This window comes from Gymnoscopelus microlampas (assembly GCF_963454915.1).
Source record: "Gymnoscopelus microlampas genome assembly, chromosome: 12".
Taxonomy (NCBI): Eukaryota; Metazoa; Chordata; class Actinopteri; order Myctophiformes; family Myctophidae; genus Gymnoscopelus; species Gymnoscopelus microlampas.
Window position 1 is genome coordinate 7,469,078 of NC_139949.1, and position 27,926 is coordinate 7,497,003.

Consider the following 27,926-nt stretch of genomic DNA (forward strand, 5'->3'; position numbering starts at 1 on the left):
TTACATAGAATAGACCAGAACACCACTCCACATGCTGTGATTGCCTGTGTCATCATAGAGCCTGTGGCCAGAAGGTATGCTCATGTAAACTGTGTCTCCCTCTTCCAGCTCTATGATCATTCCGTTGGAAACGGTTTCCATCTGTCCATGATTATTGTAACCCATGCTACGCATGATTTTCTTGCCATTTTTATGCATCTCGATATTCATAGTTTCTGATGATTTGGCCCAGACAGCTGCACTGAATGTGAAGTGATAAACTCCTTTCAATGGTGCAGTGAAAATACCTGGAAACACAGAGTTGAAGATTTATTTGTATTAATGTATATTAACAAGGCACGGCAAGGAAGTTTTATTTGTAGGGTTGTCCGATATTGGCTTTTTTACCGATAACCGATATACCGATATTGTCCAACTCTTAATTACCGATACCGATATCAACCGATACCGATATATGCGGGGATTATTGTGATTAGGGTAAGCTCAAATTTCATATCACACACACCATATACAGTAAGAACTCCTGTAACTTATTTATAAAGCAAAAAAATATATATATATATATATATTTTTTTTTTTTTTTTTCTTCAAAAAACGATACCGATATTTTCCCGATATCAATTTTTATGCTAATATCGGCCGATAATATCGGGAGGCCGATAATATCGGACATCCCTATTTATTTGTATAGCAAGGCAATTCAATGTGCTTTACACAGAACAGCAGATGAAAGGAAACACAAATATACAATGACATTAGGATGCATAAAACAAAATAAGTAAAAAGTAAAAAAAAACAGTTACTGTGCAGAAGAGTCAGAAAAAAAGGGAACCAGGAGACCTGGTACTGCCAGACCCCTAGTGGTTGAAATCTGAATGGCCGGACTTCGCATGACGTGTCATGCGAAGTCACGTCATGCGCGGTCCCTTCTATGCCCATGTATGGACGAAAGGGGGACAAAAAACTGACATGCCCATGTATGGACGAAAGGGTTACAAAGCCACATGTAGGCCGACCCCTTGGGTCTGGCAAAAAAAGTGTGAAAGCATGTGAATGTGTCTGATAGTTTGATAGATATAGCTGCTGTCAGGCAGAAACTTTGTATCTCCATATTTCATCTCCAGCTTGTGGATCAGTTTTTGTTTTGTTTTGCCTACAATAACATGCCCAAAACAGAGATGCATGTGTGTGTGTGTGTGTGTGTGTGTGTGTGTGTGTGTGTGTGTGTGTGTGTGTGTGTGTGTGTGCGTGCGTGCGTGCGTGCGTGCGTGTGTTTTAATAAATATTGAACAAATGAAAAGTATTAACTGGAGATTGTGACTCAATAATAACTACATTAGATCCATTTGGAGCACAGGCTATTTGCTGGAAAGCAATATTTTTTCCACCTGAGAGCGAGGATATGTAAGTTGTGTAACAATTTGTTGTTGAGCTAATTACTGTAATTGTGTAAAGTTCAATAACATGACTTAATCACCACTTACCTGTAGATGTATTGTATGTGTTGCCGACGTTAGTGAAGACTCTCTTATAGACGACAGTGGTAGCACCAGAACTAACTGGTCCAACTGTTACAGCCAAACCAGCAGAGAAGGCCACCTTTGGTTGGTCTGTCAACACAGAACATTATCAAACTGTTTATAATGCAAAAGTGTAAATTATACTATTCACTTTTATATTTCATCGTATAGTGTCAAATCACAACAAGTTGTCTCAAGACACTTTACATGTAGAGAAGAGACCCGACAATCCCACCCTGAACAAGCAATTTTTTGCGACAGTGGCAACGAAAAACTCCCTCTTAACTGGAAGAAACGTCAGGCAGACCCTAGGTTCTAGGGTGGCGGCCTTCTGCCTCGACCGTGTCGGGGGAAAGAGGAGAGAGAGAGAGAGAGAGAGAGAGAGAGAGAGAGAGAGAGAGAGAGAGAGAGATAGAGAGAGAGAGAGAGAGAGAGAGAGAGAGAGAGAGAGAGGGAGAGACAGAGGAGAGACAGAAAGAGATACAGTGCAAGTTGTAACAGTAACAGTAGTAGCACATATAATAGTGTAAGATATATATGATAGTATAATATAGTACAGCAATAATGTGTATGTAGTATATAATGGTATAATATAACAATGTTAAAATAATATACAGTACATATAGTATAGTGGTATAGTGTAATGTAGTAGAAATCCACGGTCGTGCTCCATGGAGAGGCCCGGTCCGCAGTCACAGTCTTGAGCTGCAGCTGGGGGTCCGTAGTGGCATTCCATGGACCTGCGACGTGGGAGATAAAAGAAACTCCGCGGAGCGGGTCCCCGGTTGTATAATTAGTGGCAGACCTTACTAGAGCGTGAATCCGTACAGGGTTAATTACGATTGTACCATTGGGACACAAACCCACACGACCAATGGGAGGACAAGAGGAGAGAGGACGAGAGGAGAAGGGGGGGGAGGTGGGCTGCCTGGGCTGACCGCCCAACCAAAGGACCAACCCCGCCGCCGGCCGCCGGCTCCACAAGGTGGGCAGGGGAGGGGAGAGAGGATAACTATAGGGTGACTGAGTCTATACACTTCGGCTATAGGCTTTATCATAGAGAAAGGTTTTTAGTCTAGTCTTAAATATACAGAGTGTGTCTGCTTCACGGACTGAGACTGGGAGAAGGTTCCACAGCTGAGGTGCCTGAAACTTAAATGCTCTGCCTCCTGTTCTAACTTTTTGGGGGTTTCCTGGAGCCGTAAACATTTTTTCATACTGTGGGCGCAGTGGTTTTCTGGCTGGTTTATAGGGCTCGATGAGTTCTTTGAGATATACTGGTGCCTGTCCATTGAGAGCCTTGTATGTGAGGAGGAGAACTTTAAACTCTATTCTGTATTTAACCGGGAGCCAGTGCAAAGAGGCCAATGAAGGAGTGATATGGTCTCTTCTTCTGGTTCCAGTCAGTATGCGTGCAGCGGCATTCTGGACTAGCTGCAGGCTATTTAGGGACTTACTTGGGCAGCCTGATAATAAAGCGTTGCAATAGTCCAGCCTAGAAGTAACAAATGCGTGGACACGTTTTTCTGCATCATTTTGGGACAGAATGTGCCTAACTTTTGCAATATTACGCAGGTGAAAAAAGGCATTTCTTGAAATTTGTTTTATGTGAGACTGAAAGGGCATATCTTGGGCAAACGTGACTCCCAGATTCTTTACAGTGGCCCTGGAGGTCAAGGTAATACCATCAAGGGTAAAATTCTCATCGGCTAATCTATCTCTGAGGTGCTCAGGGCCAAGTACAATAACTTCAGTTTTGTCCGAGTTGAGGAGTAGGTAATTACGGGTCATCCAACTCTTGATGTCTATAAGACATGCTTGAAGTTTAGCCAGTTGATCTGTTTCATCTGGCTTCATTGATAGATATAATTGTGTATCATCTGCATAACAGTGGAAATGTAAGAGTGTTTCCTAATTATCTCACCTAAAGGAAGCATATAGAGTAAATAGTATTGGTCCAAGTACAGAGCCTGTGGGACTCCGTATTTAACCTTTTCGCGTAATGAAGGTGTATCGTTAACGTTTACAATTTGAAATCTGTCAGACAGATAGGACTCAAACCAGTTCAATGCAGCACCCTTAATGCCAACCAGATGCTCTAGTCTCTGCAACAACATATGGTGATCAATAGTATCAAATGCAGCACTGAGGTCCAACAGAACCAGTACAGAGAGGAGGTTGTTATCGGATGCAATCACTAACAAATACCCCAAAATAGCAGAACACGTTCCAATGCAACGCAGTATGAGCTTGTAGAGCTGATAATTTTGCTATTGTAAAAAGAAAAAATAATAATCAAGGAGAAGGCGAGGTTAACTTTTTGACTGTTTTTGTAAAAAAAAAAAAAAAATGTTCACCTGGGCCATATATAGCCATGAGTGCCAGTAGGACTGATTTGTCTTAAAGAAATATCCACGTTTTAAGTGAGGTGGGGTCATTCCCCATACATATGAAATATGTTTGGTGGAAATATGCTGTGATTTTCAAAAAATCATCAAAGCTATAAACATATATGCACATACATAGCAGCAGGTATGTACCTGAGGTTAGACATGCAGCAGAAAGGTGAGGTTACAAACAGCAGCAGGTACAGTACATAAGGTGCAGCACTAGAAGTGTGTTAAACATGAAGGTTTCATACCTGCATTCTGTCTCTTCAGTTCCTCCACTTGGGTCTCACTGGCAGTGAGCCTGGTTTCTACGATGGACAGCTGAGCAACATGAGCTGAAATCAACACAACATTAATATTAACTCAACCATAAACACACAAGAAGTTTCATTTGAGTGAGTAGCTTTCCCATGTTGATTATACATACAGTAAATTACATTATCAGAGATGGGAAAAGTACTGACTTTCTGTACTCGAGTAGAAGTACAATTACTTGTGTAAAAAAATACTTTGGTAAAAGTACTCATTCAAATAATTACTCGAGTAAAAGTAAAAAAAAGTACAGGCTCTGAAATGTACTTTATGAGTAAAAGTAAAAGTATTTTTACCGGATGTTTCTGTGCAAAGCCAATTGTACCCCACAGCTATTAAACTAAAGATCCCCACCAAACACACGTCTTAGAATGCGCTGTCGGACTAACGTACTGCACCCGTCTTAAAAGCCCAGGATACGTTTCCAAACTGTGATGTGAGGAATCAAACAAGTAGTCGACCCAACTCTTGAAATCAATAAGTGGTTCTCAACCTTTTTACACTGAGTACCACCTCAGAAAATATTTCCTTCTCCAAGTAGGCTACCACCATTATGACCTACAACGCCACACTCTCGGATAAGCCCGAGGTGTAAAAAAGTAGTGTGGCGGACCGTCCAGTGAGGTCAGACGTCAGAAAAGTGCCGTTTTCAGTCCATAGCCTTAGGAAGAGGACACAAGTCCCAGGAAGTGCCACAGAATCTCATCAGGAAGTTTTAAAGCATCTTCTGTGTATACAGTACTGTTGCGTTGACCAGTTATTGATGGATATGTGTTGATACTCCCACACAACAGACATGGCTATGGACAAGCCTTGCTTCTATTTCAGTTTCCCAGTTTGACATCAGAATAAAATTTCAAGACCATTAATAAAGGCACACACCAACATCTTGTTCTGTGCCTCTCTCCGTTCCTGAGATATGACTGATGTAACATTGACTGTGACCATGATTGTGCCATTTTTCTAGGGCAGCCTGGAGATCATTTCTACCAAGTTCCATGAAAATCTGCCTCTCTCTTCTGGAGTTATTTTCTTTTCAACAGACTTGCACACAGGAGTATTATTTTGTGTTATTGTGCTTGTCATAATTAGAAACAATTGCTGGCTATTAAACGCTGACTCAAGTATCAGTCTTGCTCACTAAGAGTCAAATAAAGTCAAAGGACGGTGATAGGTATTAGGTATTAGGCCTATGTAGAGGGTTCAGAAAATGCCTCTATTTAAAGTTTTGCACTAAAACATACACCCCCCATTTTTTAAGTTTATCAGAACTACTCTAATAGTATTGTGAGTGTGACACTTTGTATGTGTTTTCACATCTTATTAGACTTCCAAGTCAGTAGATGGCGCCCCTGCGCTCCTGTGAATGACAGAGGAAACACTATAGTCTTGGCCCACACGGGTGCACTACGTTAGTCCGACAGAGCATTCCTCCGACAGCCCATTCCTCCGACAGCCCAAAACTCCTACTATTTTCAAGATGTTTATTGTCACAAGGTACAAAGTACAAGTACATGCACTGTGAAAGACTTAGGTTGGGGGTGCTCCATAAAACAAGAATAAAAACAGTTCATCAATAACAATACTAAACTTCCGTAAAGATTAAAAACTGTTTAAAAGTCAGTTTAAAAGACCAGGGTCAACATACAAGGCCGTCACACCATAGAAATAAATACATTCATTTCATAGACTTATTTGCTAGTCTCACAGCCTGGGGTAAAAAACTGTTCTTCAGTCTACTTGTGCTCGCTTTGATGCTTCGATACCTCTTGCCTGAGGGTGTGACGGTGGCCAGGTTGTCACATGTAACTTGCCACTTCTTTTTAGAATGCTGACACTCTTTACTTTGTCTCAATAATAAATAAATAACAATACACATTAAACTCACAACAATAAAATATCAGTTGCACGGTAAAGTGCGGGGTGCGTAATTACTGTGAGAATAATACTGTTTGTTAGGTACTGCAAGACTACGCCACCTTTTTATTTAAGAGGTAGGGTCCTCTGTAACACTCTTTCTTAGGCTATTCACAGGTTCGAGTTTACCCAGGTAAGTACAATACTTTTAAATGAGAACAACACTTCAACACATATCCCTTGGAGAAAGCTGGACGGAAACAGGTTTGTATAAAAAGGTAATCTATTTTATTAAGCTAATACAGTGGCGTCTATAAGCCATAAAATATTGAAAAGCATAAACAAAATATAACACTAATTCTAAAACCTCAACCTCCTAATGCGCCCACTAACTAACTAAAATACAGGAATACAGACAATCACCAAACACTAAAAACAGACAGGGCTTGTGCAAACTATAGCAAATAAATAATGAATTTAGCGTTAAAGTGCCAACTATTACTGAAGCAGTAAAGTGCCAAGTGCCAATTCAATTGCTATATGTCATATACTCATCACGGTTCAATGCAAAAGGTGGGAATGTCCTTATATGGGGTTTAACTGGAGCGGGGGTTTAGGCCAGGAATCACTGTCTCTTCTTGTCTTCGTGCGTATTGCCTGCAATCATAGAAACTAGAACCAGTTCATCTGTTCAGGTATATTTCACATATGAGGTTTAGGACCGTGGGTTTATAAAGGTAACGTTGCATAGAAGGACACTTACTCGCCCGCCAGACTGTACGTCTGGCTTTGAGGGTGTGAAGCGCGCAACGTTATCGCCACTGGACCTCTCCTCCGTTCCTTGGTTCGTCTGTCTGTCCTCCCCGTCTCTGCTGCTACTGCGCCGTCTGCTCACCGTCCGCTGCTGGTGGCTTGGTACGTGCCGCGATCACTGTATTCCCCACCTCTGCTCCGTGGTATGTCTGCTCCTCCTGTGCACAACCGTCCCTTCTGGCTGTCACTTCCACACTGCCCTGTATGCCTGTCTCTCCGCTGTCCAAGTGGCTCGCGCTCACTTTTGAATAAGGTGGGCCACACCCTACTCCGCCCTCATTCGCTCTGCCACCAGCGTGACCTGGGGACATTGGCCGTCCGCTGTCACAAGGCCAATGTCACACAGCCTATAGGGGAGTCCAATGTCAAGTGGCTCGGGGACCGGGGGGAAATACATTGTCAACCATAAAACATGCAGTGCAGAAATATAGTTAAGAGAATGATGTTTTTAAGTGCGTAATACAGGTTTTTCATCATCAATAAAAAATGTTACAATTTGGTTTCACCCCCCTGCTTTGACCCTGTCACATCCCCCCCCACTTTTCCGTTGCCAGTCCCTGCAACTGTCCCTAATCATGTCCATACCTCTGGGGTGGCTGGCCTATATTTGCTCTTCCCGAGCGCCGGGGCTCATCTGGTGCTCTCGGGACGGAGAGAAACCCATAATACTGCGGCGTTGTTGCTTCTACCTGCTCGGGCTGCACTACAGCTGGGGGGTCCTCGTGGGGCGACCTGGGGGCTACACACACTTTCAACGCATTTCTATGTATGGTCTTTTCTCGCCCCCCCTTCTCGGGTCTGACTCGGTACACCAACCCCGTAGCTCCCACCTGTTCCATCACTGCGTAAGGCTCGGGGTCCCACCACGTACTCAATTTCCCCTGGCCATCTCTCTTCCTATTTCGAATCCACACTCTCTCTCCTGGTAATAGGGGTGTAATACCGGCCCTACGGTCATAAACCTGCTTTCTCCTCTTGGCCGTTTCTCCCATCCTCTCCCCTGCGGTCCTATAAGCTGTCGCCATTCTCTGTTGGTGGTCCTGTACCCAGCCACCCACTCCCATGCGCTCTTGCGCTGACTGCACTCCTAACTGGACATCTATAGGGCGCCTCAAATGTCGGCCAAACATTAAGTAGGCGGGGGCATAACCCGTAGCACTATGGATCGTGTTGTTATAAGCATGAACTAACTCGGGTAAGTGCTCATTCCATCTTCCTTGTTTATCAGTGTCTAGTGATCGCAACATGTTCAGTAATGTCTGATTAAATCGTTCCACTCCACCGTTCCCAGCCGGGTGGTACGGAGTGGTGCGACTTTTTGCAATACCATAAGTCTGACATAAATGGTGCATTAACTCGGACTCGAAGTTGGGGCCTCGATCTGAGTGGAACCGGGCCGGACAGCCGAACGGCTGGATAATATGCGTCCATAACGCACGGACAGTGGTGTGCGCAGTCTGGTCTCGGGTGGCAATAGCCCAACTATAACGGGTGAATAAGTCAGTAGCTACCAGAATGTTTTGCCACGCATCAGCAGGCCTACCTAATGTGAGGAAATCAATGGCTATTACTTCTAGTGGATATGAGACTTCAAAGGGTTGTAAGGGGGCCCGAGGCTCTGACCTGTTCCTCTGCAGGCGACAGGCGACACAACCCTGTTGTAACTGACGCACCGCTCCCTCCATGCCTGGCCAATAGAACCGACGTCGCAGCTGGGCCAAGGTCCTCTCCAACCCAGCATGCGCCGCGGCCGTGTGGATTCCTCTCCATACCTCCTCTCTGCGTGAACCTGGACAAATGATCTGTGAGTATTGTTCTTTGGTATAAGGATCGGTCACCTTCCTATATAACACATGATTTCGTATAATCAGTTTGTTCCACTGGCGTAACAGTTGCCGCGCTCCCCGAGTCCAATTCTTCCTCTCCACCATATTAGGGGCTCTCCCCCGTTCCACGCACCTCTTCACCACCTGCACATCTGGATCCCGATCCTGCGTCTCTCTCCACTCATCCTCCCGGGCTGCTGGCGTCGATTGTACAGCCGCCACATCTACAGGCTGCACTGGGAACCGCGATAGGGCATCAGCGTTGGCGTTGTTTTTGCCCGGTCGATACTTGATGTCGAAAGTAAACGACGCAAGTTGAGCAGCCCACCGTTGTTCCACAGCTCCCAATCTAGCCGTTTGGAGATGCGCAACAGGGTTATTGTCCGTGAATATTGTGAATCGAGCGCCAGTGAGATAATCTTTAAACTTCTCGGTCACGGCCCATTTAAGGGCCAAAAGCTCCAATTTGAACGAGCTATAATTTGCGTCATTCTGCTCGGTCGGGTGGAGACTGCGGCTTGCATAAGCTATTACACGTTCGTGACCGTCTTGGACCTGGGCTAGAACCGCTCCCAACCCACGGCCACTCGCATCAGTGTAAACCACAAAAGGCTGTGTATAATCCGCATACGCTAACACCGGGGCTTGTGTGAGGGCACTCTTTAACGCATCAAACGCCCGCTGGCACTCCGAAGTCCACTCGACTTTACACTGGTGGGATTTTACGTCATTTGGGATTCCTATCAATAAGTTGTTTAAGGGTCGTGCTATAGCAGCAAAAGAGGACACGAAACGCCTATAGTAACCCGCTAGACCTAGAAACGCGCGGACCTCGCGGACCGTTGAGGGTGGTGTCCAGTCCCGCACTGCCACCACTTTCTCCGGATCGGGCCGCACTCCCTCTTTGTCCACGACATGGCCCAGAAATTGCACTTCCCTCCGCAGAAGTTTGCATTTGTCTAACCGCAGCTTCAGTCCATGTCTCCACAGGCGTTGGAAGACGAGCTCGAGGTGCTGTAGATGAGAGGAGAAGTCAGGTGAATATACTATAATGTCATCAAGATATACCAGCAAGGATTCTGTCACCTGACCACTCAGACACTGCTGCATCAGCCTCTGGAACGTCGCGGGCGCATTACAAAGCCCGAACGGCATGCGTTGAAACTCGAACAGGCCCAGCGGGGTCGTAAAGGCGGTCTTCTCCCGGTCCCGGGGATCCATTCCTACTTGCCAATACCCGCTGGCCAGGTCTAACGTGGAGAACCATTGCGCCTTCGTCAGGCTGGTGAGCGTCTCTTCTATCCTGGGTAGGGGGAAGGCGTCCTTGTGCGTCACGGCGTTAAGTTTCCTGTAGTCGACGCAGAACCTCCAGCTGCCATCTTTCTTCTTGACCAGTACGATAGGTGCCGCCCACGGACTGCAACTCTCCTTGATGACTCCCTTCTCCAGCATCTCATTCAGGAGGGTCTTCATCTCCCGGTACATGGAGGGCGGCAACGGCCGGTGTCGCTCTCGTATGGGTGCCGCGTCTCCGGTCGGTATCTGGTGTTGCACGACGTCCGTCCGTCCGAAATCCTCGTCATGGATGGCGAACACCTTCTTCCACCGACACAACATCTCGTGTAACTCTCTCTTCTGCGCCTCCGGCAGGTCATCACGCTCCGTCAACACTTCCATCTCTTCGGGCAGGGTCTTCAGTGGTCCATCATCTTCCACACTGATTACGGCCACTTCCACCTCTCCGTCGGTCCCCAGGGACAGGCTCAGGTCCCTGCCGCCTCGGACATCCGCTTCTTCCACCGGGTACAGCCTCCCCAGCTTCTGGTGGCGGTCCAGGACCAGACTATATGCGTGTGGGTTGCACACTCGTATGGGAACACGTCCGTGGCGCACCGTGACGAGGGCACGGGCCACTCCCAAATCTTTTCCATCCGGCAAGGCTTCCATCAAGGCCTCGTAGTCCGCTCCATTTGGTCCTCTCCAAGCGCGGCCCCAGATCATCACTTCACTCTGCGCGGGGATTCGAATCTTCCGCCGGCCGACCGGCCACACATAACCGATGGACCCATCTTCGTTCGTCACTGCCTCCACCCTCCTACAGGTGGCGAATGCGTCCTTCCACAGCGTCCTTCCCTGCTGACATGGAAACACAGGCCTCCCAGGCCATTTAAAGAGGGCATGCCATACAGCGTTCACGACATTCATCCCAATAATCAGCGGTTGAGTACAATGTTCATCTTTCACGATTACAACTCCTCTCCCTGGGATCTTCATTCCCTCCAGCTCTAGGTCCAATATGGCATAGCCAGTGTACGGTAAGTCAAGACCATTAGCGGCGCGTAATTTAAAAACAAGGGGCCCATTTCCCAACGTTAGGTGTGAGAATTTTTCCTCAAATAAGCTTTGCTGCATTAATGTGACTTGTGACCCAGTATCCAATAACCCCCTTAAGTGGACTCCTCCCATAGTGATCCCAATAGTCGGACAGTCCCCAATAAACACTTCATTAGCCCTTGATCTGGCGAGTGCGCGCTGCACCCCTGTCTCCCGGACCTCGGCGACAGGGCGTACTAGTTTAAATGATTGGGGTCAGATTTACAAAAGCGAGCAATGTGCCCAGACTGCCTACAGCTCCTACAGATCGGCCTACCTCCCTCATCCCACTCGTTGCGTTGGTACGGCTCCCGGCGTCGTTCAGATGGAGGCGAACCGCGAGGTCGTGTATCGGTGGTGTTGGGTCGAAGGAGCGGTCTGATCTCTTTCATGAGCTCCTGCGTAAACCCCTGCATTTGCGATTTGACGTCTTCCATAATCTCCTGTTTCAGTTTCTCTCTCCATTCAGATTCCTGTGAGGGTGTTGGGATAGAGACAGGTTTAACAGCATGGCACAAGATTTCAGCAGTCCCTTCTCTTCTATGTTCAGTGTCTAGTAGGAAGGCCTCATTTTTTAGGGCGGCGAAGTCTTCTGTGGGGTTTCGACGGGCATATATTCTTAAGGCTTGACCCAGAGGGCCTTCAGACAGTCCTACAAGTAACTGCTCTCGCAGAATGGCATCGGAGGGAGCGGTGTCTGGGTCGAGCCGCCGCAGCCCGCAGAACAACTCTCTAAGCCTCAAAATATAAGCCTGCACACTTTCGCCTGCGCGTTGCGCACAGCCATAGAACAAGGCACGAGCTTGGGAAGCAGAAACAGATGTTTTATACAACGTGTCTAAACATTTAAAGACTTTGGCCACTGTATTGCGATCTTCCTTGTCAATTACACTAATTTGTCGCTTAGCTTCCTCAGTAAGGGTCTGTACTACAAAAGCAACTTTTTTCTCCTCTGTTAAATCCTGAGTGCCCAATAATCCTTTAATCTGTTCTCTCCATTCCCTGTATTTCTCCTCACCTTCTATGCCCGAAAACTTAGGTAGCCACGGTGCCCCTGGATACACTGGCATCATCATCATTACTTTCTTGATTCAACCAAACAAAACAAAACAAAAAGCAGCAAAGCAGCAAAATTTCAATACAGTTTCTCTTAGGGATTTTGTGTTGTTCTCTACCCAGTCCTGCCGCGCTACGCCAAATATGTGACGGTGGCCAGGTTGTCACATGTAACTTGCCACTTCTTTTTAGAATGCTGACACTCTTTACTTTGTCTCAATAATAAATAAATAACAATACACATTAAACTCACAACAATAAAATATCAGTTGCACGGTAAAGTGCGGGGTGCGTAATTACTGTGAGAATAATACTGTTTGTTAGGTACTGCAAGACTACGCCACCTTTTTATTTAAGAGGTAGGGTCCTCTGTAACACTCTTTCTTAGGCTATTCACAGGTTCGAGTTTACCCAGGTAAGTACAATACTTTTAAATGAAAACAACACTTCAACACATATCCCTTGGAGAAAGCTGGACGGAAACAGGTTTGTATAAAAAGGTAATCTATTTTATTAAGCTAATACAGTGGCGTCTATAAGCCATAAAATATTGAAAAGCATAAACAAAATATAACACTAATTCTAAAACCTCAACCTCCTAATGCGCCCACTAACTAACTAAAATACAGGAATACAGACAATCACCAAACACTAAAAACAGACAGGGCTTGTGCAAACTATAGCAAATAAATAATGAATTTAGCGTTAAAGTGCCAACTATTACTGAAGCAGTAAAGTGCCAAGTGCCAATTCAATTGCTATATGTCATATACTCATCACGGTTCAATGCAAAAGGTGGGAATGTCCTTATATGGGGTTTAACTGGAGCGGGGGTTTAGGCCAGGAATCACTGTCTCTTCTTGTCTTCGTGCGTATTGCCTGCAATCATAGAAACTAGAACCAGTTCATCTGTTCAGGTATATTTCACATATGAGGTTTAGGACCGTGGGTTTATAAAGGTAACGTTGCATAGAAGGACACTTACTCGCCCGCCAGACTGTACGTCTGGCTTTGAGGGTGTGAAGCGCGCAACGTTATCGCCACTGGACCTCTCCTCCGTTCCTTGGTTCGTCTGTCTGTCCTCCCCGTCTCTGCTGCTACTGCGCCGTCTGCTCACCGTCCGCTGCTGGTGGCTTGGTACGTGCCGCGATCACTGTATTCCCCACCTCTGCTCCGTGGTATGTCTGCTCCTCCTGTGCACAACCGTCCCTTCTGGCTGTCACTTCCACACTGCCCTGTATGCCTGTCTCTCCGCTGTCCAAGTGGCTCGCGCTCACTTTTGAATAAGGTGGGCCACACCCTACTCCGCCCTCATTCGCTCTGCCACCAGCGTGACCTGGGGACATTGGCCGTCCGCTGTCACAAGGCCAATGTCACACAGCCTATAGGGGAGTCCAATGTCAAGTGGCTCGGGGACCGGGGGGAAATACATTGTCAACCATAAAACATGCAGTGCAGAAATATAGTTAAGAGAATGATGTTTTTAAGTGCGTAATACAGGTTTTTCATCATCAATAAAAAATGTTACAATTTGGTTTCACCCCCCTGCTTTGACCCTGTCACATCGGCAACATAGCGAACAGACTGTTATGGGGGTGTGTGGGGTCCTTGATGACCCTCAGGGACTTCCTGAGGCAGCGCTGGTTATGCAGTTCCTCCAGGCTGGGCAGCTGACATCCAATGATGCGCTCAGCTGTGCGCACCACCCTTCTTAGGGCCTTATGGTCCTTGTCCGTACAGCTTCCATACCAGCTGGTGAAGCTGCTGGTCAACAGGCTTTCAACTGTCCCACGATAGAAGGCCTTGATGGTTTTTTGACTCAGACCAAACTTTTTGAGACGCCTGAGTCCATATAGGCGCTGTTGGGCCTTTGAGACCACCAGAGATGTGTGTCCCTCCCATTTCAGCTTCTCGTTAATGTTAACTCCCAGGTACTTGAAGGTTTCCACCCTCTCCACTACAGCACCGCCGATGGTAACAGGGGGCTGTGGGTCCCTCCCCTTCCTGAAGTCCACAATGACCTCCTTGGTCTTGGCCACATTCATAAGGAGGTGGTTCTCTCCACACCACTGCTCAAGGTTGGTTACCTCCTCTCTATATGCCACCTCGTCATCCCCGGTGATCAGCCCCACTACCACCGTGTCGTCTGCAAACTTGACGATGGTGTTTGTGGGATGCAGGGCCACGCAGTCGTGTGTATAGAGGGAGTACAGGAGTGGACTCAGAACGCAGCCCTGTGGTGCTCCTGTACTCAGAGTCAGTGAAGAGGAGGTCCAGTCGCCCACTCTTACCACCTGGGGGCGGCCCGTCAGAAAGTCCAGGATCCAGTCGCACAGACCTTTTGGCAGACCCAGGTCCTGGAGCTTACTGACGAGCCTAGATGGTACTATGGTGTTGAATGCCGAGCTGTAGTCAACGAAAAGCATTCTCACATAAGTATTTCTCCCCTCCAGGTGGGAGAGGGCAGTGTGGAGGACGTGGGTAATGGCATCTTCTGTACTCCTGTTAGGCCGGTATGCGAACTGCAGGGGGTCCAGAGTGGGGGGAAGCATGGGACACATTATTGCTTTGACCAGACCCTCAAAACACTTACTGGCTATAGGAGTGAGGACGATGGGCCGCCAGTCATTGAGACTGGTTACTTTCTGCTGTTTGGGGATGGGAATAATGGTACTGGACTTGAAGCAGGTGGGAACAGTTCTGAGGGAGAGAGACTGGTTGTAGATGCCCGTGAACACCCCTGCCAGCTGGTGGGCGCAGGCTTTCAGTACACGTCCAGGAATGCCGTCTGGACCGGCTGCCTTACGAGGATTAATCCTACTGAAGGAGCGGCGAACGTCAGCCTCACTGATGGAAAGTGGCTGCTCTGCAACATAGGGGGGTTGAGGGGGGGTCTGCTCTCCCATGAAGGTGGAGGTGAGGGGGGGGCCAGTCGTGCTGGTGGATCTGGCGGAGGGATCAAACCTGGCATAGGTTTGATCTATGCCAGGTTTATTATAGAGCAAACTCATTTTTGACCCTTTACCCCGACTTCCCTTTACCCCGACAAAAGTTATCTCAATATCCCGACACCCATATGTCCGACAGCCCATTCCTCCGACAGCCCAAAACTCCTACTATAGAGCAAACTAAGAAATGTGTATATTAGGCTATACTGCGTGTATTATCAGCCATGCGTCTCTCTATCTCTCTCTCTCTCTCTCTCTCTCTCTCTCTCAGGTAGTAGATCTGTCTGATTATGCATATAATAGCTTGTGCGTTCATCCTATTCTTTATTATGGTGGAGAAATTGAGGCTATGCAAGGATTATTGTTATTATTATAATATTATCATTATTCCTTGCGCACCGGTCCAATACAATACAAACCAATGCGCTGGTGCGCATATCTAAACACACCCAGCCTGGCACAGAACATCTTCTAATTCTCCAGGAATGTCTGTCATAATAATTTTCCTATGATCAGCAGATGTGAGAGTGTCAATTCCTTGTGTCAATTGTGTTTATATAAGATGATAGTCTATTCAAAGAGGACAATTTGTGTCGCGCGATGCCATTTGCTCCAAATGACACACTTCAGTTTTATTCATGGTTTACACAGGAAATAATGAACTGATTACAATAATATAAAGTTCTCTCAAATCAGTAACAGGTAGGTGATACATATGTCCATCAAATATGGTTTTATTGAAAGGCAATCCAAGGTTAGAGCTTGGAAACCAACCTTCGGGGAATGTCTGACGGCTTGGAGTGCGGCGCCTCGGTGCGGCCACAGAGTTCATCTTGGAATTTGTCATTACAATTTTACTGTAATCCCCAAAAGTCTCTCTCTCTCTCTCTCTCTCTTAATTTATGGACGTAACATCACAGATTTACAAGCTAACAACGCGTCTCTCCCATGAGCATTGCAGCTGAAGATCTGTTTTGTTTGTTGATCACACAGACAGCTCCCAAAGTCCACGCCTGCTTTGTTATTTATTTCCTATACCTCTGGATACCTACGGTATTCAATGTGCAGCCGTTTGAAGATCGCACAAGAATTAACAGCTAAACTGTAGATAGATAGATAGATAGATAGATAGATAGATAGATAGATAGATAGATAGATAGATAGATAGATTTAGGGATTTTAATATAATTTATTATTTCTTAAATTATTATTTACGGCCGCGGACTTCTGACAGACAGACAGACAGACAGACAGACAGACTATTAAAGAATGAAGCTGTTCAGAGCTATAGACTGGCCAGTCTCCTCATCCACAGCGGCCTTCGGTCAAAAAGTGTACAGAGAGCAAGGGTGGCAGTTCACAGTGTCTTTATATAGTATTGCACACACAGGCACAGGTCAGAATAGTAGTATCTGTAGATAATAACAAAGAATACAATGGTTCACTGTAAGCAATCATATAACATACAGGCACATCATATACTGTATAGGCTAGCATAGCTTAGTGATCAGACATGTGCTAAACAAACAATTCAGCTAGCATGGTCCATGTGCTAAACAAACAATTCAGCTAGTATCAAATAAGGGTAGCTGCTAGAATGAAATAAACATCCACAGGTGACAGAAATAATCAATAGTGCTTTAACAAAGGCATACATGTAACTCAACAACTTACATGAGCATTCACTCATCTGACTGCATCTGCCTGTCTGATGCAAAAGGGTAGGTCAAAAGGTGCAGCACCTACTTATAGATTAAGCAAAGGTCCCTTAGGTGTCCTACACTCTGCCTGACTGAAAATAACATGACATACATTGCATCACACAACACCACCTACTGGTGGGAAGGGGGAATTCTGCACACAGACAGACAGATCGATCTACAAGCCGATCTACCAGCTCCATCGTATCATGCCGTCACCAGATTTTAATTTATTTTTTCTTCTCCTTTTTCTTCTCCTCTCAACCCAGTGACTCTGTCCAAGGTGCTGAAGTGGGTGGGTGTTGGAATGAAGCTTATGTAGGCCTAACTTATGGACATTATGGTGTTATTTGGCACTTAGCCTATTGCCATGAAGGACTTTATTGTATCTGTGCGAAATTGCTAAAATAAATTATTATTTTGTTGTTTACTTTATTAAGCATTTCTAGACAGACAGACAGACAGACAGACAGACAGACAGACAGACGGACGCCCGGCCCGACAGCTACTGTATCCATTGCAACCAGAACCAACTGTACACCAACAGGGACAAAACGATAATAATAATTATTAGTATTATAATAATAGGGCTGAAGTGGTTGGGGATGTAATAATATCAATCTAAATCTACATCATAACTAACGTTTTCAAATAATTGTGGCGGATTAAAAGTAGGCTACAATATTTTCCTCTGAGATGTAGTGGAGTATATAGAAAAATGGAAATACTCAAGTAATAATAATAAGGTCTATTATTGCAATATTAAGGTATGTAATAATAATAATAATAATAATAATAATAAATTAACAGTCACACTTTTGTGGATTACAGTAAAATTGTAATGACAAATTCCAAGATGATCTCTGTGGCCGCACCGAGGCGCCGCACTCCAAGCCGTCAGACATTCCCCGAAGGTTGGTTTCCAAGCTCTAACCTTGGATTGCCTTTCAATAAAACCATATTTGATGGACATATGTATCACCTACCTGTTACTGATTTGAGAGAATTTTATATTATTGTAATCAGTTCATTATTTCCTGTGTAAACCATGAATAAAACTGAAGTGTGTCATTTGGAGCAAATGGCATCGCGCGACACAAATTGTCCTCTTTGAATAGACTATCATCTTATATAAACACAATTGACACAAGCAATTGACACTCTCACATCTGCTGATCATAGGAAAATTATAATCACAGACATTCCTGGAGAATTAGAAGATGTTAACTTGTGCCAGGTGGGTGTGTTTAGATATGCGCACCAGCGCATTGGTTTGTATTGTATTGGACAGTGCGCAACGAATAATGATAATAATAACAATAATTCTTGAATAGCCTCAATTTCTCCACGATAATAAAGAATAGGATGAACGCACAGGCTATTATATGCATAATCAGACAGATCTACTTACGAGAGAGAGAGAGAGAGAGAGAGAGAGAGAGAGAGAGAGAGAGAGAGAGAGAGAGAGAGAGAGAGAGAGAGGGAGAGACGCATGGCTAATAATACACGCAGTATAGCCTAATATACACATTTCTTAGTTTGCTCTATAGTAGGAGTTTTGGGCTGTCGGAGGAATGCTCTGTCGGACTAACGTATGCCTCCCGGCCCACACATGCGCAGCTCAGTAATAAACCGCTGCTGGCTGAGCAAGGCAAGATAAAAGTAACGTGTCTGTTCCTCGTTTTTCTCAGGTAATGATTTAACTATGTAAAACATTCCTAAGAAAAACTAATGTGAACTGTCAGTGACATGTTTTGTAACGTTTTGAGTGTACCTGAAGTAAGTTTGGACGAGTAGTTTTATTGTTTTGTTGAGTTGAATAATGGCTGCTGCCAGGTAGACTGTTTCACTGTGTTACCACACAGAAACCACACAGAAAGCACACGTTGTGCGCGTGCACGTGCGTGCGTGCTTTTGTGACTGAGAACGTGTTATTTTCAATGTGTATTTTGAGCTAATGGTATGAATATAAGAGTATTAGATTTAGGAAATGTATTATTGTTGATGGAATCTGATGATTCTGACCACAGTAGTAAGTGTTTATTTGGAGTAAGAATACTGAATGTATTATTGTTTTGCACTTTATTTGGGGTTTATGAAGAATACATTGTATTTTTGTATTATTTGATTTATTGTATTTTTGCCAATATTGTAAAATGTCTGTTGGACTGTTAAACAGTATTTTGTGATATTGAAAGTATTGAAATGATATGATTGAAAGTATTTAGATGGTAAATCATATTGATATTTGTTGAGTAATAAACCGCTGCTGGCTGAGCAAGGCAAGATAAAAGTAACGTGTCTGTTCCTCGTTTTTCACAGATCCACAGTGCACCCTTGCCTGTGTGTCACTTGTACCGACCCAGATTCCCCTAGGTCTGAGGCCGGTAACACCTACTCCTTCCACTCCTTCCACTCTGAACTTGTCACTTTAGCTCCAAATATCACCCACACTGCCCGTAACCTGGGTATAATTTTTGACCCAGCCATTTCATTTAACACACAAGTCACAAGAGTAGTCCAGTCCTGCTACTACCAGATTAGGAACATTGCCAAGATAAAATCATTCATATCCACTGCAGACCTGGAAACTGTCATACATGCCTTTATTTCATCCCGCTTAGACTACTGTAACTCGGGTGCATGTCGCCTTTCCGACGTTAACGAACCCTATACCTAACCCTAACCCTAACCGCACGCGGAAGCCACTAGTCGGAGTGGCGAGATGTCGGAATGGAAGGAGCACCCCCTGTAACTCCCTCTACTCAGGTATAAATAAAAAATCACACCCTGTGTGAAGGAAGCGGTGCCTTTGGGGCGGGGCTTAACTAATTTCCGTTCGTCCCTATTGGTGGTCTGAGTCCACTTACCAAATTTGTACTTGGTAGCATGCTGCAAACTGGAATAATGGCTGTTTAAAGCCCAGCCAATGGGCAGACAGAGGGGGCGGGGCTTAAGTAATTACAGTTCGTCCCTATTGGTGGTCTAAGTCCACATACCAAATTTGGACTTGGTGGCATGCTGCAAACTGGACTTACGGCTGTTTAAAGCCCAGCCAATAGGAAGACAGAGGGGGCGGGGCTTAATTAATTTCAGTGCGTTCCTATTGGTGGTTTTAGTCCATGTACAAAATTTGTACTCCGTAGCATGCTGCGAACTGGAGTTATAGCTGTTTAAATGCCGTGCTCAAACGGACGGACATAACATACGGACGGACATACGGACGTCAAGTGTGTATGTGTGCGTGTGTGCGCATGTGTGCAGTATTGGCTTGTGTGTGTGTGTGTGTGTGTGTGTGTGTGTGTGTGTGTGTGTGTGTGTGTGTGTGTGTGTGTGTGTGTTGAAGTGGCACATGTGTTGCTTCTTTGCCGTGTTCAAACATACGGACGGACATAACGGACGGACGGACGGACGGACGGACGGACGGACGGACAGACAGAGTCAAATGTAGAGCGGTTGGCACCGCTAAAAAGCCATATCCCGTCTCCAGATGGTGCAAAACTCTGCTGCAAGGTTACTCACCAACACAAGGAAATGAGACCATATTACACCCATCCTGGCTGCCCTACATTGGCTGCCCGTGAGCTACAGAATTTATTTTAAGATTTTATTGATCACTTTTAAAGCCCTACATGGACTGGCCCCCAGTTACATTGTGGACATGCTGAAACCTCATGAGCCAGTGTGCCAGTTTAGATCCTCGGATTGGGCCCTCCTGGATGTTATGTTTGTTTTCTAAGTTTTCTTATTTTATTTTCTCTCTTGCTGATGTTTGCGGTTTTTAACATGTATGTAAAGCACTTTGTAACTTTGTTTGGAAAAGCGCTATACAAATAAAATTCATTCATTCATTCATATAAACTAATGCGAGAACTGCAGTATATTTGACACAAACCCAGTTTGACTGTAAACAACACTATCATTTAACATTGAAATAGTGTATACGTTTTGTAAGTGGCTATAGCAGAACCCCACAATTTTTAACATTCACAATTATAAAGAATATAAATAATGAATGAAAATAAGCTTTTAAGTGAATACTTTTAGTGGCATGTGTATTACATCATGTGTACCTACCAGCTTAATATCAATCAGGCAATGGATGTGGAGTCATTTCAAAATGTGTGACATTTTCAAAGAGAACTCTGGAACTAATCTGAACAAGAATCAAGAGGGACTTATTTGTCACTTACTCAATACAGGTACAAGCAGTGAAATGTTGAGACCTGTTTCTACAGAGACTGTGCTAACACAACCAAACAAAATATGTCAGTAACAAGTAACAATACCGATGTAATGAAGTAGATTTTTTTTTTATAGATAACAGAAATAAAATTTAAGTACAGATGGAATGGCAGGTATGATAAACCTTGTGCGTATGTCACAAGTGCCACGCCAAATAGCTGTCTCGTGTCCAGCGTCCAATTTGTAAAGGCTATGCACTGAAAACGGCCCTTTTCTGACCTCTGACCTCACTGGACGGTCCGCCACACTTTTTTTTACACCTCTCCCGCTTAGCGGAGAGTGTGGCGTTGTAGGGAGGTGTCCCCGCACGCGTGCGTATGTCAGACGTGTCGGCAGTGTCCGCCGGCGCCTGTCCAGTGTCCACTTTTGTCTGAGAACGGCACTTTTCTGACCTTTTCTGACCTCACTGGACGGTCCGCCACACTTTTTTTTACACCTCTCCCGCTTAGCGGAGAGTGTGGCGTTGTAGGGGAGGTGTCCCCGCACGCGTGCGTATGTCAGAAGTGTCGGCAGTGTCCGCCGGCGCCTGTCCAGTGTCCACTTTTGTCTGAGAACGGCACTTTTCTGACCTTTTCTGACCATTTATCCAGTTAGATAAATAATTAATGTTTAAAAAAATGTTTTTGTTACACAGAAACATAATATGTGTTGTATAGCTTCGTTTAAATGCTTAATTTGTAGTTTTAATGTGCAAATTAACCGTTTTTCTACTTTATTTTGATTTTTAGAGGGTACTCTTATTCTGAAGAGATCGTCCACCGGAAGTCTTATCGTTGCTCCGTTATCGTTGCTGACGGAACACAGCTGTGTGGATGCACCCGGTGGGTACATACACACATCTCCGTTTGCTGGCGTGAAACGGGTCGCTACGAAACGGAAGCTCTTGTTCCGGATCCGGCAATTTTGTTATGTATACAAATGTGTTGCGGAAACCGGATGTGCTTTTTCCGGACCGGATCACGTCCGTCTTTCCATTTTTTAGCGGTGCCAACCGCTCTAAGCTTGACTTTGTCCGTATGTCCGTCCGTCCGTCCGTATCAGCACGGGATGATGAGCACGGGATTTTACACAGCTATAACTCCAGTTTGCAGCATGCCACCAAGTCCAAATATGGTATGTGGACTTAGACCACCAATAGGGACGAGCATGAATTGCTGAAGTTAGCAAAGAGGGGTCCAGGGACCCCCCGCGTATGTTATGTCCGTCCGCCCGTTTAGGGCACGGGATTTTAAACAGCTATAACTCCAGTTTGAAGCCTGCCACCAAGTCCAAATTTGGTATGTGGACTTACACCACCAATAGGGACGAGCATGAATTGCTGAAGTTATCAAAGCGGGGTCCAGGGACCCCCCACGTATGCTATGTCCGTCCGCCCGTTTAGGGCACGGGATTTTAAACAGCTATAACTCCAGTTTGAAGCCTGCCACCAAGTCCAAATTTGGTATGTGGACTTACACCACCAATAGCGAGGCGCATGACTTGCTCACGTTATCAAAGAGGGGTCCAGGGACCCCCAGCGCCCGTATGAGCACGGGATGAGCACTGGATTTAGCTATAACTCCAGTTTGCAGCATGCCACCAAGTCCACATTTGGTATGTGGACTTAGACCACCAATAGGGACCAGCATGAATTGCTGAAGCCCCGCCCCCTCTGTCTTCCCATTGGCTGGCCTTCAAACAGCCATAACTCAAGTTCGCAGCATGCTACGGAGTACAAATTTTGTACATGGACTAAAACCAGCAATAGGGACGAACTGTAATTACTTAAGCCCCGCCCCCTCTGTCTGCCCATTGGCTGGGCTTTAAACAGCCATCATTCCAGTTTGCAAATTAGTACAAATTTGGTAAGTCGACGAACTGAAATGAGTTACGCCCCGCCCCAAAGGCACCGCTTCCTTCACACAGGGTGTGATTTTTTTTTAACATGGGAGTGGATGGGACTTCCGGCCGTCTGTACGGTCGCGAACGGAATTGTGTGTATGTACCCACAGTGAGTACATCCACACATCTCCATTTGCTGGCGTGAAACGGTACGCTACGAGACGGAAGCCCTTGTTCCGGATCCGACGTTACTTTGATATCTTCCGGATCTTTGAGCAGCTGGTGGGCAGCGCCGTTTTTCAGGAAGTGTAGTTCATTGACTAGTGCTATTTGTACAAGACAAGTGAGAACTGCATAACACTACTATTCATCATGAAAACATTATGCACGTGCAATAAAAAATATTAATATTATCCAGTGATATGAAAACATTAGCTAATGTTTTCATATCACTGGATAATATTAATGTTTTATGTAAGGTGCCTTGACAAAAACATTTCAACACAATTACATTATTATGAATAGTATTAACCACATGAACCCCAGATGGGGGGAACATAAGCCAAAAATAGCCGATCTACAAGCTCACAACGTGTTGCAGCGCGACGCGTTGTGAGCTTGTAGATCTGCTATTTTTGGCAGAGAAAAAAAAAGCGTCCAAGAAAAGTAGGTCTGTTTTTACTGAGAATAGAGGGTTTAAGTAGGCTACATAATAAAAAAATAATAACTTATTTATATAGCACTTTTCAAAACATGAGTTACAAAGTGCTGCTGAACAGCAGTTAATGTTTATGTTTTATTTTACCTTATATATTTTATGCTACAATTGGAGCATAATATATATATATATATATATATAAGTAAGGTAAAATAAAACATACACTTTTTTTTAAAGAATAAGGGAATACCATAGTTAATAAATAAGTAAATAAGAAAACACATTTAAACAGACTACAAGGAGACCAAAATAACTTTGGTCTCGTTGCCCACATCAAAGACAATACAGACAACAAAGAAATACAGACATACATGTGAATTACATCAATAATCATGAATGACAGATTCATATTGTGGAAGAGTGCAATTTATGACAATAAAGCACAGACATGTTTGGTTTTTTGTAGCCCACGTTTGTGTGTGAAACTGTAGAATTAATAAAAAGAAACTTCTCATTTATTTTGGATAGTAATTTAATTTATTATTCTGCTATTCTTTATTATGCTCATTATAATATGATATTATATCTTATCTACATATAATTGGTCCTCACTAATGTTCATTATAATATTATATTATATCTTATCTTCATATAACTGGTCCTCATAATTCTCATTATAATGTATTTTGGATAGTAATTTAATGTATTAATCTCTATTCTTTATTGTGCTCACGTAAGCTATTCATAAGGGATCAACTAAACCGTGCAAAGTATTCAGGCCATTCACCACCAATAAATAAGGACGTTTACATGTATTGAAATAGAGTGCATGTGTTATACTTTTGTGTTTGTGCTGGAACGTCTGCCTTGCATTTCCCCTGTAAGGAAACTACAAGAGACAAACACGCCCAGTGGAGAGAACACAGGACGATTGGTTGGTGCCTATCACTTCCGGGTGATCGTTTCTTGAGCGGAACCCGGATATGCTTTTTCCGGACCGAATTGCGTCCGTCTTTCCGCTTTTTTTTTGACATGGGAGTGGATGGGACTTCCCCGTACGGTCGTAAACGGATATGTGTGGATGCACCCACTGGGTACATCCACACATGAGCGTACACTGACGTGCAACGCTACGCTACGTGACGCTAGCCCCGTCCACTCCCATGTTAAGTTAAAAACCGGAAGTTCCGGTCCGGTTTTTCCTATAACATGGGAGTGGACGGGACTTCCGACATGTGTGGATGCACCCTATGTGTCACACACCAGTGGCCAGAGCTAACAGACGTAACAGCGACTGCATGCATGAGCGCTTCTTTTCGTCTGATCTGCCTGCTGCCGCGCAACATTAATATTTAGCATTAAAACTAAAGTAACAAGCCTGTTTTCAAAATGTACTCAGTAGAAAGTACAGATACTTGTGTTAAAATGTAACGGATAAAAGTAAAAAGTAGTCAGAAAAAGAAGTACTCAGTAAAGTACAGATACTCGAAAAAAGTACTTTGTTACAGTAACGAAGTACTTGTACTTCGTTACTTCCCATTCCCATCTCTGTATATTATCAACACAGTATCTGTTCTCAAATTATTAAAATAAATGAAAACCAAATTAAGTCATTTTTTCAACAACCACATGTAATTCTGAATGGATGTCTGTCATTCACTCTCTCTCTCTCTCTCTCTCTCTCTCTCTCTCTCTGATTATTCATTCCTTGTGCCAATTGTCATCATCCACCAATAATCAAATTGCACAACTTGAAATATAGCCTATGTTTACTCCTCTTGCTTTTTCTCTGTTTCTCCTTCTCACTCTCCAACTCTCTCTATCTCTCTGTCTGCAGGGCCGTGTTAATGTCAAAATGCGACCTAGGCAACGGACAGTTTTCGGGCCCCCCCCCCCCCTCAGCGCACATGCACGCGCGCGCAGACAAGACATAGGCATGTGCCTACATTGCCTGTGCATAAACACGGCCCTGTCTGTCTGAACATTCATCCAAAAAGGTTTCGTCTCACAGTAAACCTGCTAGCCTCTCCATTAAGGGGTAAAAAGTTGGTTGCGTGCGTCCCACAGCTGTTTGTGGTGCTGGGTGCAGAGATCATCTTTGTACCAGTGCAAAGGCCTAGGTGAGGTTACAAACATCAGCAGGTGCAGTACGGTATAATAAGGTGTAGTGGCACTAGAACATGAACATGAAGGTTTACCTGCATTCTGTCTCTTCAGATCCTCTACTTGGGTCTCACTGGCAGTGAGCCTGGTTTCTACGATGGACAGCTGAGCAACATGGGCTGAAATCAACACATTAATATTAAATCAATCACAAATACACATAAAGTTTGAGTGGGTAAGCTTTCCCATGTTGATTATTAGGGATCAAATATACAGTAAATTACATTATCAATACAGTATCTGTTCTCAAATTATAAAAATAAATGAAAACTAAATGAAGTCATTTTTTCAACACTGTCCTGTCCTGTGGTATCAGACCGTGCCGGTCTGATACCACACGTCATTCTGAATGGATGTCTGTCATTCATACTCTCTCTCTGTAATCTTCAAAGTCTGATTATTCTTTCCTTGTGCCAATTATCATCCACCAACAAACAAACTTCTCTTGCTTAGAGAGAGAGAGAGAGAGAGAGAGAGAGAGAGAGAGAGAGAGAGAGAGAGAGAGAGAGAGAGAGAGCCTGCCCATAAAGGTCTCGTCTCACAGTAAACACACTAGCCTCTCCATTAAGGGGTTAAAAGTTGTTTGTGGTGCTGGGTGCACAGATGGGCTGTGTGAACATCTTTGTACGAGTGCAAAGACCTAAGGTGAGGTTACAAACAGCAGCAGGTGCAGTACATAAGGTGTAGTGGGCCACTACACCTTATGTACTGCACCTGCTGCTGTTTGTGCCCCTACTAGTGGCACTAGAACATGTGTGTCAAACATGAAGGTTTCATACCTGCATTCTGTCTCTTCAGTTCCTCCACTTGGGCCTCACTGGCAGCAACATGGGCTGAAATCAACACAACATTAATATGAACTCAACTCCTAAATACTAAATACACATGACGTTTCATTTGAGTAGGTTAACTTTCTCATGTTGATTATTATGGATCAAACATACAGTAAATGACATTATCAACACAGTATCTGTTCTCAAATTATTAGAATATGTGAAAACTATCTGAAGTAATTGTTTTTTTTCTCCAACACTGTCCTGTCCTGCCTGCATTCACTGAACATCCTTCTGTTCTAATCACCTTCACTTTCTTTCTTCAAGGCCTCCACATTGTTCTCACTGCTGCTCAGTCTGGTCTGAACGACTTCCACCTGGGATTCACTTGCAGTCAACTTGGCAGCCATTTCTGAAAAATAAATCACGGAGAAAAAGATCCCCTAAAATGAGGCCCGGCACATCAAGTGTGTTGACGACACAGTGATGGTGGACCTGATCTCAAACGATGATGAGAGTGCCCACATGTACATGGAGGATGTGGCAGAACTGTCACTGTGGTGCCAGGAAAACAGCCTTCACTTCTTTCTCTTCTGCACTGTAATTGTATTTTTTGTTCAATACAAAGGGAATTCTGTTGTATTTTTATGTCATTGAATAATTGTGTTTTGTTTGCTTGATGTTGTGTGTAAAGCATATTGTATTGCCTCGTTGTTCAAATGTGCTACAAACATAAAGTAGTGGGGACAGAGAGAGAGAGAGAGAGAGAGAGAGAGAGAGAGAGAGAGAGAGAGAGAGAGAGAGAAGGGGAGAGATAGATAGGGAGGGAGGGAGGTGAGAGAGAGAGAGAGAGATGCAGAGGGAGAGCGGGAGAGAGAGAGAGAGAGAGAGAGAGAGAGAGAGAGAGAGAGAGAGAGAGAGAGAGAGAGAGAGAGAGAGAGTGTGTGTTGTGACTCATCCTTATGAACATATTGCACAAGTCATCACATCTCTGCCAGTAACATCTGCAACTAATCTGAACAAAATGTCTCTGAAAGTTAACACACTGTCTGCCTGTTAGTTCATTGTGACTATAGCTTTCTTTTTTTGTTGGTCATTACGGTGGTCAGTACATTTATTTTTCTGTACATATCTGGGACTATAATGTGAACAGCATCAGTGTTAAAAAGTGTTCACTAAACAAGGAGTGATAAATACCTGCATTGAGTCTGTTGAGTTCCTGCACTTGGTTGTCGCCGGCAGCCAGCCTCTCTCTCACCTGAACCAGCATGGTGGCCAGGCTGTACATCTTGTCCCTGATTCCTGTCACCTCTCTCCATACGTCAGCCATGGAGGGGGTTGCTGGTTCAACGCCGCTCTGTCTCGCGTCGACCAATCCACTGTCTCCCTGAGCCCCAGCCTCACACACACACAACAACAGCAACACAAGCAACGCTCCGTGAGCCTTCATTCTGAAACACAGTCTGTGTAG

The 27,926-nt window shown here is 44.6% G+C and overlaps 1 protein-coding gene across 1 annotated transcript; it reads right to left on the reverse strand.

The window, feature by feature from the left end:
* LOC311057154 (uncharacterized protein) lies at positions 1-27,926 on the reverse strand (the record flags this gene model as incomplete). Its single annotated transcript, XM_084074105.1, has 7 exons — positions 27,653-27,926; positions 26,763-26,867; positions 26,462-26,515; positions 25,718-25,801; positions 4,162-4,245; positions 1,485-1,610; positions 1-287 (listed from the first exon to the last, which is right to left on the reverse strand). The coding sequence occupies exons 1-7, from the start codon at positions 27,903-27,905 to the stop codon at positions 1-3; spliced, it is 993 nt and encodes a 330-aa protein (XP_083930231.1). The 5' UTR covers positions 27,906-27,926.